Raw genomic sequence first — 17,428 nt, 5'->3', positions numbered from 1 at the left:
TACATGATGACATTTCATTTATCAGGTTTTAAGCTTCAGTCTGCTCGCGTACAGTGGACATGGATCCAGAATAAAGACCACTATAATTGACCACTGTATGAGGAGTACTGAAGAGATGTGAAAAAGTTAGAACAGACTTTGATTTAAAATAGTTAAGGTGAACACCCTTTGTGCTAATTTCTTACAGGCTTTCGGATCTGGATAAGTTTAGAGTGAAGAGGAGTAGTCTTGATTGAAGGACATCTCAGTTGGGTATCAGGATTGAGGGAAGAACATGAGTCATTAATTTCTCCCCATTTACACTTTCTCAGTAACTTTACCGCTACTATTTCACTAAAGCAACACTCATACTGTATATGAGTTGAATTCATTGTTTTGCCTTTATTGGAAGCATCAATAAAATGTCTGGGTTGAAAAACCGTGAACCAACCCTTTAATGTCATCCAAGCATTTACTAGCAGATGACTTCCTGATCTAATTTTTAAACCAATTAAAAATCAGCAACCCATTTTTGGAACTAAAATGTACTGAGACTTTAATTTTTGCTTGGTTAGTAATGCTAAACACACATGTATGTGGTAGGCTACTTAAAAAAGGGCTTCATGTCTGAAACAGAGGTGTAGCTATAGGTGTAGCTATTTTTAATACGCAAGTGAGGCTTCTTATCACAACATATCTTATGTGTCAGTCTTTGGCCACTTCGCTTTAGATTACGTCCTACGCCATGACGTCAGAACTGAGAGCGGACGAGCGACCGTGGGGCGGACGGTACTCGGAGGAGGGGTGCTGCTCGCTGAACGTCTGTGTCAGCTCCAACAGTTTGCTATCACCCGTGTAAGTGTGAAATATATTTTTAGTTTATTTTTTTGGGGTGGGTTTACCGTGAGTTTGTACCTCTGTGTTATATGTGCGGCGTCTCTCTGTGCCGCGTTGAAAAACTGTTAAGAGTGTCGATGTAGCGTTAGATGTTTCATCAAAACAGTAGCTTTGTGCATTGACACTAACGGGACTGTTACCACAGTACAGACTTATAAAATAGGTTAACACACTGCTGCTACTCACTGAATGCCACTGAACTAACATTTCAACGATTTTTTTTTTAGCTTTATACACGTTGCTTCACATAATTTCACAATATAAACGAATGCTCGTTTGTTATTAGCTACTTTGACGTTAACTAATTCTGTAGAGCGTAAAGTATGTTGTTTTTCAACTTAACGTTCGTAACAGTCATTAACGTCATATTTCATCTCCTGTGTTGTCATAGCATTCGCATGCGGTTCTTTTGCTGCAGTAGCCTACTTCAGTACAAGTAATTACATTGTAGAATAGTATAGATACATGTACAGCAGGTTTGTGTCGTTGCAATTTCTTAGGAAATAAGATTATTTGTTTTAAGACTTTGCTGGCTTGTTATGGACTTAAGAGTTGTGATTAGCTAGGTGTTCATTTCCAATTAATTCATGAACCATTTTTAATTTATGATGCAGTCATATCAATGAGTCCCTTGTCTCTCACGATATTAGCCAGGGGCCTGCCAGTTGCAACCTACACATGTTTTAATAGACCTTTAAGAGACCTGAGTCTCAAATGGCTAATGCAATGTGATGGGCTAAAGACATTACATGGCCCGTAAGGATGGACATCCGCAGCCTCATTATTACATCTGATGCCTAGTATTTTTTGTTATTACATTTGATGCCTAATATTTTTCAAAGTGGAGTATTTTCCACCCCAACCTATTTTTATCAGTGTTTAGAGAGAGACATAGACACTCTCACACACAGTCGAGCAGATGCAGAAACTACAATGTGCCAAGGAAGCCTTATTTCCATCTCACTTTTTCTTCTCTTTCTTGAAGACCTGTGGGGCTGATGTAGCAGGTTATCTTCTCTGCAATGAAGGAAATCCACTATGTTGTTGTGAATGTCGACTGAAGGTTTGTTTTCACCCCCTTACTCTTCTCATCCAATCTGATAACTGTGCTAACTGTTTTCATCTCTCTCTCTCCCCTGTACTGCATGTATGAACAGTATACATACACACATATAGAAGTGTCAGGGATATGTATCCCACTATCTGTTCAGTATACTATGCTAAGTGGCTGAGAGCTTGGCTGCCCCTTCAGGGCACTGCAGCCATTCATGTCTCACTCCGACAGTCAGACCACCACGATGACGCTCCTCCTCCTCCTCCTCCTCCTCCTCCTCCTCCCTGTTGGGAGCTGAGCTTAGAATTGAAAGTCTTTGTAGGAGTGCTATGTGTTTGTGTATGTGTAGTGTTTGCGTGCACAATGCTAACAAAATAGAACTCAGTTTTCCCTAAATATGGAGTTGCCATCTCTACTGACTCAGCTTAATGTAAAACTTTAGCATTGGTTGTGGTGAAGATGTGCTTATCCTAGACCAGATCACAAGATTAACACAGCTTGCTGTATGCTTGCCTGACTGTCACAGGGGCTGATTAATGGGCCGTGTGTACAGGAAGTCAGAATTTCTCACAACTAAGCTGCACACTGACACTGGATTAGAAAGATGACATGAAGTAGATTCTAGTTAAAGGTGTGTGATGTTTTCATGTAATATCCATATTGGTAGATACTTCTGTTGAAAAGACTTTAGATGTTTTGATAGGAAATGATGCAAAAAGGGAAGAAGTTAGATATTTTATATTGTGGTTTTACTTGTGTGTGACGTCACGTGTCCTGTAGAGTGGCTGCAATCTTTTGATTGTTTACATTAAATTTAATGTGTGTGGGTCTATTTGGCAATGTCTAATTTAGAGTTGGGTTAAAAGAGATGACACGAAAACGAGAAATTGAACTTAATGAAACTTAATGTCATGCATAAATTATTGTTCTGCATGCCAGTAATATTTCCAAAACCACTGCTGTTCTATATAATAGTTTAATTTATTTTACAATCAGCATGAAACTCCTGCATAAGAAAATTGCTTCTGATATTTTAGGGTTTGTTTAAATAAGTTACATCTCCTCTAGGAACACCGATTTCTCCCCATAGTTCAAAGATATACAGCTTGGGTGAATTGACCTCTAAATTGCCTATGGGTGTGACTGTGTTTGTCAGTTTATGAAGATGTGTAAAGACTCTGACACACCAACCCAATGGACGACCTTTGGCAGAAAAGGCGGTCAGACTGACAGTCTCCCAGAGTTGGTCAAAAAAGTTCCTCGGAACACACTGAAGCGACGCTGACTTGATCGTACGTTCTACGTGTGCACAAGATGTAATACGTCTCCATAACAGCATGTGGCGCTAATCTGTATCGTTGCCCCAAAAAATGAAAACCGGCAGCAAATTGGTTGAATGCGCCACATGGGTCTGGCTGTTCCGGAATTTCAAAGCCAGTCCGTCATGGCATTTTAAGCAAGAAATGGGCCATGCAGTTGCGGAATCTGTCTTCATTTCAGATCAACAAAGGTCAGTTTAAAAGATTTTCGTCAGATTTTGAGAGGCGTTATTCACGCTCATCCCACTCATCTGTTCCGGGTTTGCATTCCACTAATCAGATTGGTCATTGAGTCCGACTACCCGCCTTCCAATTCAACATGTCAAATCGGCCCAAATGAAGGCCAACGGCTTCTCCGGCTGACAGCGGCACGGAACACACGGAACAGACTCGAGTCACTGACCTCGACTGTCCGACAGCCGATAATCGGGTTGGTGTGTCAGGGCTTTAAGCCCTGTGATAGGCTGGGTTCCTTCCAAGATGTACTAGATTTCTTGCTACATGTATGCCATGCTAAGGCCACCTGCACCCCTGAATAGGATAAGTGGTATAGAAGATGGATAGATGCATTATTTCATGTTTCAGAATATTTTGCCACATTTAATAATTCAATAAGTAAAGAACATTTTGAGCAAAAACAAATACATTTCTCTTGTTTTATGCTTAGATCCTCCCCTCTGCTGCAGATGAAAACATGTTGTGTAATGTAGAGAGACATACAGCAAAGACCTGGGTTACATTCTTGGCAGTGTTACACAACCTCCGGCAGTGTTTTTGCGAGTGGGACGCTGGTAAGCGATCGTGTCTTTGCGTCTGCGCTAGAGTCCTTCTAGTTGTTGAGGGCACCTGGACAAAAGTGTTTGGCACAGAAGGCACATGGCTGTACAATTTTTAAAAACAAACCAATAGCATCTATTATATATATATATATATATATATATATATATAATAGATGCAACATTTTCACAACATTGTGTTTTTGTTGAGAATCATCAATATTATCATATGATAATATTGATGATTCTCAACAAAAACACAATGAACATTGCTCTGTAATCTTGCCAATGCAGTTTTCACTGCATACTAACATAATTGAGGTGAAACAACCACCTCAGACTGATCCCATGAAATGGCGTATGTATGACACGCCAATTACTATTCCTTTATTGGCGTGTTATCAAGACGCATTTTCACTTTTTAATGGCATATCATCGCCGTTTGGCTTCCATTGACTTACTTTACCCTGCAAATGTGTGGGAATTTGCGCCATAGCAAGTAGTATGAAAGGGGCAAAAATTTGCTGAAGTTGGTCGGGTGGTAGATGGGTGAAACACAGGACTTTCACCCAGGAGACCGGGAATTGCGTCCCACATGTCACGGTTCCTAAACTCAACCGTCGCTTTCTTCTTTTAGTAAATCCAACCCTGTTGTTCTTTTCCTAAATTCCACCGATTATTTTTCCTAAACCCACCCGCGTGTGACGTTCCCTAAACTCAACCGTTACTTTCTTCTCGCAATAACACGGCACCTGGCAATATGTTTATGTCCGCTGTATACAGTGTTTACATACATGCAGATTTCTATACAGAGTAGACTCGCGAATAGCTCATAATGCATACAGATAGCACGTCGCTTGGTTGAAGCAAGTGAGCGTGTATGTTTACGCAAAGTCATGATATCACGTTAACCACCGTATGACACTAGATATTGTCTAGTATTATATGATTTTACTAGTAATAGGTTGTACTTTTAAATTCGTTGTGCTTTTTTTTTTTTCAAACAAATAATGTGAAAATGTTCAGTAAGTGCCTTCCTACCATCCAGCCGTGGCCGAAGGCTTTATGTTTTCAGGTTGTCCGTACGTCTTTCCGTACTTAAGTCCATCCCTCCTATACTCGTGAACGCAATATCTCAGGAACGCCTGGAGGAAAATGTCTTTAAGTTTGGCACAAATGTTCACCTGCACCTGATGAACTGATTAGATTTTGGAGGTGAAGGTCACTGTAGTCTAGCTTACTAGATGTACATTACTGGGATAAAGCCAGTCTCACGCACAGGATGTGCCAGCCCCTTCTGCTATCTTCTCTATCTATTTTGCAATCAAAGCAGCGCTTTGACTGTGCCCCCCCCCCCCCTTATCCCAGAATAGATAAGTGGTGTAGCCAGACCTAGCTGTGGCGATAGGTCAGGCAATGGGAGCCTAAGGTCACTGTGACTTCACATTACACATTTTTGGCAATAACTCCAATAACATTTTACACATATGTCTGATAAACAGCGCATACTGATGTCTGATATACTGTAGCGATGCACCGAATCTAGGATTCATGTTTGGATTGGGCCGAATATTGGGCTTTTCTATGGGGTTCGGTTTCGGTCGAACATTGGAATTCTTTTCCACCGAAACGAACCTATGCTTACGCTGGTTGGACGCTGCCGGTGATTATGTGAAAATGCTTTTCGGGCTATTATTCTACGCCATACTCAGGAACAGAAGAGCAGACATTTGGTCTGATACTGAATTAGCAACACTAATCTTGAGTGCCCACCTTGAAACTGTGCTAGAACCATAGATCTTCTTTGCTGCCAGGTTGAAGATGTGTGTGAAGCATCTACGTTTTGTCTTTTATTGAATTCCTTCAAATTCCTTCCTTGCATATGTTATATGACAGACACAGATGTAAACTGCAACATTACTTGTTGGCGGAGTCAGACAACTTTAAGGCAGCATTCTAGTTTTTTCTGTCCTTTCGAGTCTGAACAATTTCAGCATCATTCAGGCATTGCTTTGGCTGTTCTCTCAACCAAAGGTCAGCCGTGGCTAAAGAGGAAGTGTGGTATCTCAGAGAGGAAACCCCCCCCTGCTCTATTTTTTTCCCAATGCCATCAAGAAACATTTACTAGTAAAACGCTGTACCATTGTGCTTTTCATGTGGACAGACTGGGTTTATTCTCTCCAGTAGGAGTGACTCCCACATTTCCAGAATGAAGGTGAAATTCCTTTATGAAAAGCTGTGGTTTCTAGTGGCAACGAGCTGCCTGCTTCCCTCTGATCCCTTCCTGTTTGAAGACGGAGGCAGAAAAGAAGCAGGGATCACATAGCGTCACCAGCGTTTTCACTTTAAAAACATTTTAGTATTAAAGGACAAGTTTATGTAGAAAATGTTGAGGATTAAAAGATTTGTCTAGTGACCGGCAATCAGATTTGTCAGTCCATTTTGAGGCAGTGTGAGAGTCTTGTTCAGTTAGCCTTTATCTATCTCTCTAACTGAAAACACTATGAGTGTAACAAGCACTTTACTGCCCAGGAGTTAGTGTAACAGCTGAAAAATTTGAAATGAAGCTGCCTTTAAGTGCGGTCAATAATGCTAAGATCTTTAAAAGATCTGACAAATACAGTCTACTTGTGCTACATCGGGTGGGTTAAAGAACACAAGCCATTTAAGTGACGCTCCCACTGCTGCACAACCTTGCGGCGAATAGCTTGACCGCCTCATTTAGTCTGAATAAACCCTAAGAGCTTAAAGACCAGAGCTTGGATGTGCTCATCCCCACGCTGTAGAGGTGTCTGGTTACCTGTGCTCAGAGATCTGGCTGAACCTTTATTTAAATATGTGATGATGTGAATGATTTATAACTGACTACATAAATTTGTTCTCACCTGCTGGCACCACAAAGAGCCAGATGCCCTTTGACATGTGAGCCTGGCAGGTTTCTCTCTTCATTCACACAAAGTGTGTGTTGACACTGACACGCATTGTCATTCCTTTTGGTTTTGCCACTTTAACACAATCCCTGGTATGGGATTTCAGCTGGTGTGTCTGTGGTTTCCAGCCTGTTGACAGTTGATGATACCTTGCCAGAGCGGGTGGAATATGAGCCATGTTGGCCAAATTGGCCTGACCACTCTTAAACACCTATCAGTTTAGTATAAGTAAAGGCAACTTTGTAGGGATTAAAATGCATTACATACTCTACTAATTTCTCTACCCCCCCCCCCCCCCCCAGAACATCTGTTTTAGTAATAAACAGCAACAAAATGAAATCCTCAAAACCACCACTCCGTCAGCTAAGACAAATTAGAGTGTTGTAATTGTAGTCAACATGGACCAGTGTCAATTCCATGCACATGGTGGATTATGCATTAGGGCACTTGCTGTGGTGTTGAGCACAGATGTGACTTAAACAAGGCATCCCCAGTAAACGTATAGCTCCATCCAACATGTTAAACATGCAGCCTGATAACTCACTGTCAATCACCAATTATGTTTCCTCCACTGTGCTGCTTTCTAGATTTGTCCACTTTCCGACCCCTCTGTACAACCTATACCTCAGTGATACATATTTACAGCCCTGTACAACTGTAATTGTTCCTCTGTAGAGATGAAATGAAATAAGTCTCAATGTTGATTTGTCTTTGCATCATTCCACCTTACATCCTCAGTTAGGTAGTCAGATTACTCAGACTTGCTTTATACCCAGTATATCACCTGTTGTTCCATTTGTGTGGATGTGTATGTGTGCATATGTGTTTGTATCTGTTTTTTTGTGATGTACATTTTGTATTTTTTTTTCACAGCAATATGTGTGGGGGTTGCCAACAAGGAATGTACTTACAGATGACAATGGCTCCTGTTGCCCAAGAGATAAAATGACTTAAATATTGGGTATCCTCCGCATCCAGACATGCAGCTTCTTCTTTATTCAAGCTAGCATTCATATATGTTCAAGATTAAAACTATTTTGAAAAAGTGTATCCAGGTTAACACAGATATCATGTGGGAATCTCTAATAATAGTCTTCTTGGAAGCTGTACAAGCAGACAACATTTTTTTTATTCTTTTGAATGCAAGTCTATGATGTCATTAAGAAAAATGTGTAGTTGTGGTTTTCAATGTCAGCATGAGTAAATGATTGTGTGGCTTTTGGTTTGTCTTGTTCCTGGAAAGCTGAGCGCAACTCTGGCTGCAGGAACTCCCTTGGGGTTTAATCTTGCACAATAGGGCGTTGTGCCTCCCTCTGTCAGGGAACTACCTGCCATTCACCTCCTCATTCAGACACGCTCTGTACTGGGCGCCCGAGGTGAACCCGACACAGCCAGGCGTAACACGCTCTGTACATCCCTCTGTACATCTCTATCTCTCTCTCTCTTCTTTTACTTACTCACTCTCCCTGTCTGATACAAAGAGTTGTGTCTCTTATCACACTCTTTGCAGTATGCTGAAGTCATCTCCCGCTCTCCCGTCAGAACTGACACAACTGTGCTATTCTCTGCCCCCCCCCCCCCCCCCCCCCACGCACACGCACACCACCACACACACACACACACACACACACACACACATACACACATAAATACAATAACGATTGTTCCTGTTTCCTGCCTATGCTGTCATGATGCAGCTGCTGAATGAGATATGGTCCAGTTTCCATCGGTCAAAGACAACACGCACATACGCACACACATGCACATTCCCACACAAAATAATTCCGTCTATCTCTCTCTTTCTCTTTCCTTTTCTGGCATTCTCCGATTAAAAACACACACATATTTTTGCATGCGCTCACACACAAGCATCGCTGCCAGAACTCTCTGGCCTAATTCCCCTCTTATTGATGTGTGTCTGTCAGTGAAAGAGGCGAAGCACAAAGAGCAGCGATGGGCCTGTGTTTGGTGCAGAGGGAACAAAGAGTGGTCTATTCCATGCCAACTCTCAGACTCTTCTGGAAATACTGAATGGGTTTGTCTAGGCTTTGGCCATATTTTGAGTTAACCAACTGTGTGTTTAGCAATGAACAACAACATGGCTGCTTTAGTGTCAAAAGAGCACAGACCAGATTGACCCCCACTTGTGTTGGTCATGCTAAATTTGCAACTTTTTTATGCCAAGAGCAGAACTAAATTCAAGAGTCAAGAAGAGTAAGTGCCTATTGCAAAATTTGCATGAAAAGACTATAATACTTTGCATTGTAGTGATACATGATCTCAGGTTATGCTAGATTGCACATTGTCTGCTTTGTCACTTAGCTATTTGAACTGATCTCACCATTGTAACGGTGGGGGCTTAATCTCCTTTTGAATAATCACCTTTGCTGGTCTTCTTTGTTTCAATAAGGATAATGGATGTAATTTTAGAACACTTAAGTTCCACAGCTTAATTAATATAACCTGTTTGACTTTTTGATGAAGCTGCATCTGTTTTCTATCCAGAAAGCAAAAGTGAGCATTTCCAGGGAGCTGTGATATTGTTATTCCTTGTTAAACACTAGCAATTGACAGAGCTTTGTTAAAATAAAGCAAAGAAATCAGGAAAGTAAAAGAAGACTATTTATCACAATACTGGATCCATTATATTACAGCAATTCTCACATGCTTGCCACAGTCTGCAAAATGACAAATTGTCAGTGTGAGCTGTTTTTTTTTCCCAGTCTGCCAGTGCCAGTGTTCTGCTGAGCTTTCACCATCTCTCCAAAGACAATGACAGCAGGCTTGGACGAGTGGCAGCTCGGTTGAATGGAATGAGCTGCAGAACTAAGGACAAGGACGTATGTGTGTGTGTATTTATACAAGGGCATGAGTGAGGGTAACAAAGTTCCAGAGAGGCCATTGTCCATGTGGTCGTTTGTAATTCACCTTTGACAGTATTGTGACATTTCTGAGAAACATGCTGACTCACTGAGGCTGCTGATCCCCTCTGTCACTGACACCTGTTATTCACTGATAATCACTGATCTGTTTCGGTGGAGGACAGGGCTTAAATAAACCAAAATACATCCATACGTGTTTTGCAGGTTGATCCGAGGTGAAGGTGAAGGGAGAATGTTCCTAAGAGGATCAACAAAGTATCACATTTTTGTTAACATTATCTGGAGCAAAGACGTTTAAACATTTCAGTGTTAGGAAAAATGATATTGAACTTAAGATGTCTATCCCTCCCATATTATTTTCAATCTCAATTTCTCAATTTAATTTTTCTCAAATGCTGAATAAGACTAACTGGTGCAGTTTTTCAGTAGCGTTTGGCTACTGATGTCAATGTGCTTTGATGTCCAAGTAGTATATATTGGTAATTTTGGTCAGAACAGGACTGTCGTCATTCAAAGATCCATCTAGTGTCCTTTAGCATCATCACCTCATAAAGGTGGAACGACAAGCCTTTCTTCAATTAAACAAAGATACAAGACATCTCACACATACACAAATATACACAAAGTCTGACAATAAACCTTTTGTCCTCTGAAGGCTCCTGAAAGAGGATTTAGTTTGAATATATAACTGTAGGCAATCAAGAAAACATCCAATCTAGCTTGGGATCATCCTAGGGATGAAGGAGGGGATTTATAGACACAGAGGGAAGGATGGGCACCAAGGTCAGGACAGGGCTGCAGCTTCAGGACAGGATTAGGTTTACCCCTCCACTCACAAGCTCCGAAAACCCCTCAGTGCCTCTTCATAATCAATTACACTTTACTGTGATGGCCAAAAAATGCCAATCAGTTTGAGGGTGCATGCAAAAACAAGTGTGCATGTTTATCTGCATGCATGCATGTGTGCGTGCTTGACTGCAAAATGACCTTTTCCACCAAAGGAACAGGATGTAGTTGTTTCTGTGTGTGTGTGTGTGTGTGTGTGTGTTGTGTGGTCATACAGGAAGTTCATATTGCAATAATCATATAACACTATTCTATTGATATCGGCAAGCATAAGTCTGAGTTTTTATTTATTCCCGCAGGAAGGAACAACAACAAAAAACAAAATAGGATTGAAAGAAAGAAAAAGAAAACTGACAATTAAAATAGGATTAACTTGAAAAAAGAAACCGTCGCACAGTTTTGTTAAATAAGAATGTTTTCATTGCAATAAACTCCATTGTAAAATAAGTTTTTTAATACTTTAATACATTTCTTTATTATTTCCAGGCCCTACAAGCAGATGTCCTTGATATATTTTATGAGGGGTATAGTTAGTTGAGCATTTGCAACATAATTGTGTATTATGATTAACCTTTTGTAAAAACAAATGAGTTTTGGTCAAACTATTAAAATATATTGCCCAGCTGTAATCAGTAAATAAAGCTGTGTTGTTATTAGTATGAAAGGCTATAGCCAGTGACTGAACCTGTTCAACACCTGCTCTCTTTCTCTCTGGCAGGTCACAGTCACATTTAACTGATTGGCACCAAAATTATTAACACATAACTTCTTTAAGCACATCAGTATCTGCTGGTCTGAATCTGCGTGATAAACAGAAAAGATTAAACCAGATCAGATTTAAGATCAGCTTGTGGAGAAAGTAAAAGTTGCTGTGTGAATGGGTTTATGTGCATGAATACGCTTTCTCTTTGCTGTGACATTGTGGCTATTGTGAAAAGCGATATCTACCTGCATGTAGCTTCGTGTTCGTTCTCCTTTTGTCTCTGGACGTAGTGTAAAACTGAACAGATGATTGTTTTCATAGTGAATGTGAATGAAGCCTGTCACCGCTTCATTTATTTGAGTGTATGTCCCGGTCTGCCCAACTTTGTGTTATTCTTCAGGACCTGACAGTTCAGCTGAAGGAATGAAGTTTGAGTATATAACTGTCCCTCTGCCTCGCTTGTTTTTATGCTCTAAATGAGCGATGCTGCATGGAGGCTCGGGCTGCCTTCCTGTGTGTCTATGGGTCTCTGAGGTGATCTCTCTTCCACCCAAAAGGTTCCTTCTGCTTGTTATCCGGCATCTACTCTGACGTTGTCACTGACTTAGATTCAGCTGGGCAGTGTGCAGCGCTGCAGGAGGCCTTCATGCACTGTGTTCAGTGTGTGTGACACTGCGCTGTATGTTGTTTCTAGTGCGGAAGCCATTGTGTCTTAATACCACAACAGGAGAAGGAAGGGATGCCTTTGGGGACACTATATGAGCCTGTGGAGGAACACACACAAAAAAGTTGTGCCACACATTATTGCACATGTTCTTTTCAGTATGCCTATCATGTTTGCACTTCAGAGTGAAAATGATTATTGATTACAAATGATATGCCTGATTGTTTGAGAATCTTAAGGTTGGTGATTATATTGAAGATTGAATTTTTTCTTTCTTTCTTTGGTCTCCCTCCATCTCAGGTAATCCACAAGAGTGAGTCACGCTTGGCTGACAGTTGGGCTGATGGTAGGTGGGGTTTTTCCCCAATGTGAGTCCTTATATCTTTCCCTCTCTCACCCCCTATTCTCTTTATCCTTTCATTTATTCTGCCTGCCTCATATTCCTTTCTGACCCCTGATTTCTTTTACCTGCTTACTTTTGAAATAATGTGTACTTTGTTTTGTGATCTTTGTATCATGCTGGCTAACCTGGATCCAGCTTTTTTCCTTCATTACTTCATGTTTGCTCATGTAACATTTGCCTGTTTGAATGTAGAATGATTCAGATGCCTTGCAAAGCAGTCACTGAGTCAGCCTGTCTAATAACATTTTAAACTGACAGTATATGTCCTATGTTATTTTTAAAATTAAGATTGCAATTTCATTTTGGTACATAAATTCAGAGTAAGGACCCAATTAGACTGAGTGTGTTTTCACAGCCAGGCAGCTTTTTGTCATTGTTTTCAATGTGAGTGAAGTGAAGCATTGTTTGCTGCTTCAGCGGTGCTGAGCACCACACGTTTCTCCATTCTGTGCCCCTCATGCATTTGCAGGAGCACCTCTTCAGTAAAAAACAACTTCCATTAAAAGCTGAAAAGCCCTCAACATAATTTAACTTCAGAGCAAAATAACATTTGGCAAAGGACGGGTGATTCGGGGGTTGCCTGGCAAGAATAACAAAAGCATTACTCTGTCTGATCGGGGCATCTTCATCAAAAAACGCAGTGCGATGCAGCTTTCATTTTGCATCCTGCAAAGACGCTCCGTCTGATCAGGGCCTAATGCTGTCCAACCTGCAGACTGATTATTCTGCATTCACAATTTCTACCATTTGCATGAAATTTCAAAGATAAAAATGGTCACAAGTTAAAGTGAAAAGTAGTGATTTCATGCCACTGGATCTAGGAAACATTCCAGCCTCTCATTATCCATCTCCTCTCTTTCTGTGCTAGACCAGCATGGCTACTTGTTCCTGAATCAAAGATGCATGCTCCCCCTTTGGATTCATCCCTCTGACCACCACTGAGCCGATCCAACCCTCCATCAGACAGGCCCTTCTCTCCATCCACTGTTCTCTACTGTACTCTACTGTTTTCTTCTCTCCTGTAGTCATTTAGTCATTTTCCTGGTCTGGCCCTCTGCATCTGTTACATATAGAGAGGGAAGTGTTAGCAGACTGATTAATAGGGCAGTTCCTCCCTGCTATTCAGGAGAGGTCAGCAGGGACACATGCAGCAGGGGGATGACAGTCAAAGGGGGTCAGAGGGGGTGGGCCCCATTTTAGTTCCTGGAGCGCGAAGAGAAGCAGGGGGATCACAAGGCCCAGGGTTGAAGAGGGCCCCATTCCAGTCAGAGCACCCCTCCTTCAGTAAGATGAGCCAAAACGCCAGGGAGAGCATGGGGGTTCTTGGCCAGGGACTGAAACAGCTGTTCCAGCAGCAACGTAAACGCCTCTCTCGCTCCAACATCCCCTCTTCGTCTTCCTCCTCCTCCTCCTCTGTAGTGTCAGCAGGTGGCTCCTCCCCCTCTGCCCCTGAGGATGCCTTGGGGCCCTGCTGTCCTGAATCTGACCACCTTTCTGCTCCTGTGGTTCCCTCTGCAGCTGGCCAGGGCTCAGGCGCTGTGGGCATGATGAGGCGTGGGACCAGCCTGCAGAGCCGCCGCAGTAAAGGATCCGGGTCTGGGAGCGGAGACCGCGATCCTCTGCTGAAAGGTAGCCCCCAGGCCCCGCACCGCCGCCACACCCACGATCCACAGCAGCACATCAGACGTCCACGTTCCTCTTCCCCTGGTGAAACCACACCCAGCAGCCCCACACCCGGATGCACCGGGGGCGATGTGGTGCTGTCATCAGGTTACCACTCCACAGAGGAGACGGACAGGGTAAGTGACAGTTGCACAAGATTTCACTACACAGGCTTATCGATATGTCTCTCTTACTTACTTTCACTGGTGTCGGGCCTTGTTTGTCAGTGAACTGTCAATCAAAAGCTAAGGTTCACCTTGCTGCTGTTGTAACATCCCTGGCAGAATCAGTTGTGAATGCGGAGATTAGGTCTACCATTACTGCTGTCTATCAGATATCTATGGAGCAGCTTGCTAACAAATGAGACACGTGTAGATACACAATAATACATAACAGTGAAGTCAATTTTATGAGAGTCTTAAAACAATTGTCAGGTGCCATTGAAACAAGTTTTCCTTGCTTTAATTATTTCTCTTGTTCCTACCGGCCTTTTGTTACCATCCCTCAACCATAGTGCAGCAGTGAACGCTATGCGTGGGAAAAACTAAAAGGAGGAATTTTGCACTAAAATGACTTCTGAAAAAATTCACCTGATTTGACCAACTCAGACTGCTCATAATAACTTATATTGTTTGTAATATAATATACTTTATATTTTGTAAACCATCACGTCCATTGGAAGGGAAGGAATTTTTTTAATGTTCAGTATTAACAGGAGTATTAAAAAACATTTTTTAATGTTTTTTTTTTAGAAAGAAATAGTATTAATACAACAATTGTATACATCAGTGTACTTTTTTAAAATCCTTTCTTTAGTATTCTGCTTGAATAATCATTTATTCATGTAGTACTTAAGTTATCTTTTAAAATACATTTTGTAAGACCATTGTGTGTTTAATCCAATAATCATTAAAAGTATTGAATGGGGTTATATGTTCTGCCATGTTCGTAATGGAAAATAGCATCAATTTGTGCGTGTGCCTGTGTGCGTGCGTGCGTGCGTGCGTGTGTGTGTGTGTGGTGTGTGTGTGTGTGTTGTGTGTGTTGTGTGTGTTGTGTATGTTGGTTTGTTAAAACCTCCCAGCCCTTAACAGTCCGATCTTTTACCTCAAGTTCGGTAATTTCACCACCTGACCACAATACTTCAGTTTGTTCTGTCTGCCACCAGAGGTCACTGTCAGATCAGCCAACCTGCTGTGAGCGGCACTGGGCTTGGTTCATGTGGAGGTAGAGGTGATGAATTATGAGCTCATGTTTGTTGTAGACTAGACTGATCTGTGGGCAAATTAAATAAGCCATGACAAGGACTCCGTATCAGTGTGTCACATATTAAGTGATGTTATCAATCCAGCAGTGGGCACTGGCCAGTAGGTCTAGACCAGTAGGCGTTGATATCCATATGAACCAATGGCTTTAATCTGGGAGTTGAATTTAAGAAATTTGTTTCCTATTTCTTCATCTGTAACATTAAGTGTCCTTCAGTCCTATGGGAGTGACCTCACCTGGGATGACAGGGTAGGGCTAAGAGCCAGACATCTATGCTCCTTCAGTCCTGCTGCTGTGATGGACGACCATCAACCTCTCTGTGGTCCGTTGCTCGCTCTTGGCAGAGATGATTACTTGTCTCGTCCATCTCTCAGCCCTGTCTCCACACGGCAACACAGCAATGTCATTCAGGTCATCCAAGCAGTCGCTGTTGTTACACCAAATCCTGCCGCAAGCTGCATTTAGCTATGCCCTGCTTGGGTTGCCATAGTAACAGTGGGGTTGACTTTTGAGGTGTGTGACATACTGCTGTTAGTGGAGGTCGGGGTTTGAGTAGCTTGTCTAAATGTGAGGGTGTATCAGGAAATGATGATTCTTTCTTTCTTTCTTTCTTTCTTTCTTTCTTTCTTTCTTTCTCTTTTCTTCTTTTCTCACCAATTTCCCCCCTGCACTTTTGTTGCCTTTTCTTCCTCTTTCCTTCCCTTTCCCCCTCCCTATGTCCCTGGATATAGTTAGTATAGGCAGTCAGCTGGTCCCTCCTCTTCTACCATCTCCCCCTCCTCTTTTACCACCACCTCCTTTTCACTCCACCCTTCAGCTCACTGACAGGAAACAGGAGGCAACCTTGCCTCGTCCTAGATGAGTGAGAGCTGAGCACTGGCTGTGTGTGACGCATGTTGTGTGAATGTTATCTAGAAGAGGATGTTTAGGAGTGTGACTGGAAGACCTAATTTTTGTGTGTGTGTTGTGTGTGTGTGTGTGTGTTTGTGTGTGTGTGTGTGTGTGTGTGTGTGTGTGGTGTGTGTGTGTGTGTGTGTGTGTGTGTGTGTGTGTGTGTGTGGGTGTGTGTGTGTGTGTGTGTGTGTGTGTGTGTGTGTGTGTGTGTGTACACTGGAAATCTTTTGGGCATTGAATTGATAGCCATGTGGTGTGAGCATCTTGTGTGAGTGACCGTGTCTGTGAGCTCAGGGGATCACTGTGAATACGAGTAGAGGGCAACACAGCTGAGCTGTCTTTATCTTTGCTCTCTCTCCATCCCTTTTTATTTCTCTCTCTCTCTGTCCTCACTTGTGTTTGCATAGTAGACGAAAGCAGTGTAGACTAGTAATGTGTGTGCTCATGAATGTTTGAAGAGGAGGATAGTGTGTGTGGTGTGGTGTGTGTGTGTGTGTGTGTGTGTGTGTGTGTGTGTGTGTGTGTGTATATGTGTGAATGTAGACTGTACTATGTGAGGCAGTGTGTACTTTGGAGGGATATCATTGGAGAGGATTAGACAGGGCTTCCAGCTGTGAGGACAGTACCATCAGTCAGGATGGTACAGCGCTTCAGTCTTCGTAGACAGTACTCCAAGGTAAGCTTAAAAAACACAAGCTGTTTAGTCATTAAAACCATGTCTGTGTCTTTCTAGCTCCATAATGCAGCTCCATTCATGGCTAAAGTCTCAATTGTTGTAAACATTTTCTGCTGGCAAAGCCCTGTGGTAGTTCATCGTTCTGTCTTCCATCTATTTGGTACTGTGTCAAGAGTTTGTGTTGTTCTGGCTGCTTGAGCAGTGCTTTGTTCAGGACAGCTGTCAAAATAGTGAAGTTTGACTCTTTTGTTAGTTGCAGAAATAATGCACACTAATATCTCAGCCAGTTGACAACTGGGGAGAAAGCTTTTAATGCGTCATTTTTGCAGTTTCCATTTACTTGTATGTAGTGTGATTCATAAAGTAACTGAGTGGTTTGTTTTTGCACGTTATCTCTCTTGTTAAAAATTTAACTCATGCTACAGTAGTAAGAAGGGCTGCCTAGAAGCATGGTGTTTGTGAGGTGTTAAAAAATCT

The 17,428-nt window shown here is 42.0% G+C and overlaps 1 protein-coding gene across 13 annotated transcripts in view; it reads left to right on the top strand.

Annotated features, from left to right (window-relative positions):
• Positions 1 to 716: 716 nt before the first annotated feature.
• tmcc1a (transmembrane and coiled-coil domain family 1a) overlaps positions 717 to 17,428 on the top strand; it is a 43,428-nt gene continuing 26,716 nt past the window's right edge. The window contains exons 1-6 of one of the 13 annotated variants that reach the window (XM_032520522.1): positions 738 to 834; positions 1,527 to 1,632; positions 1,861 to 1,939; positions 9,679 to 9,795; positions 12,351 to 12,396; positions 13,873 to 14,252. In XM_032520522.1, the coding sequence (XP_032376413.1) occupies positions 1,598 to 1,632; positions 1,861 to 1,939; positions 9,679 to 9,795; positions 12,351 to 12,396; positions 13,873 to 14,252 (657 nt within the window). In that variant the 5' untranslated portion in view covers positions 738 to 834; positions 1,527 to 1,597. Of the gene's footprint in view, positions 835 to 1,366; positions 1,940 to 9,678; positions 9,796 to 12,350; positions 12,401 to 13,872; positions 14,253 to 16,720; positions 16,952 to 17,428 lie in introns of those variants that run through there. The other 12 variants (XM_032520525.1, XM_032520521.1, XM_032520519.1 and 9 more) reach the window with 12 other exon arrangements.

The sequence above is a fragment of the Etheostoma spectabile genome, chromosome 7, assembly GCF_008692095.1.
Source record: "Etheostoma spectabile isolate EspeVRDwgs_2016 chromosome 7, UIUC_Espe_1.0, whole genome shotgun sequence".
NCBI classification, from domain to species: Eukaryota; Metazoa; Chordata; class Actinopteri; order Perciformes; family Percidae; genus Etheostoma; species Etheostoma spectabile.
Note: the sequence above shows the minus strand (reverse complement) of the source record. Positions and strands in the feature narration are given on the sequence as shown.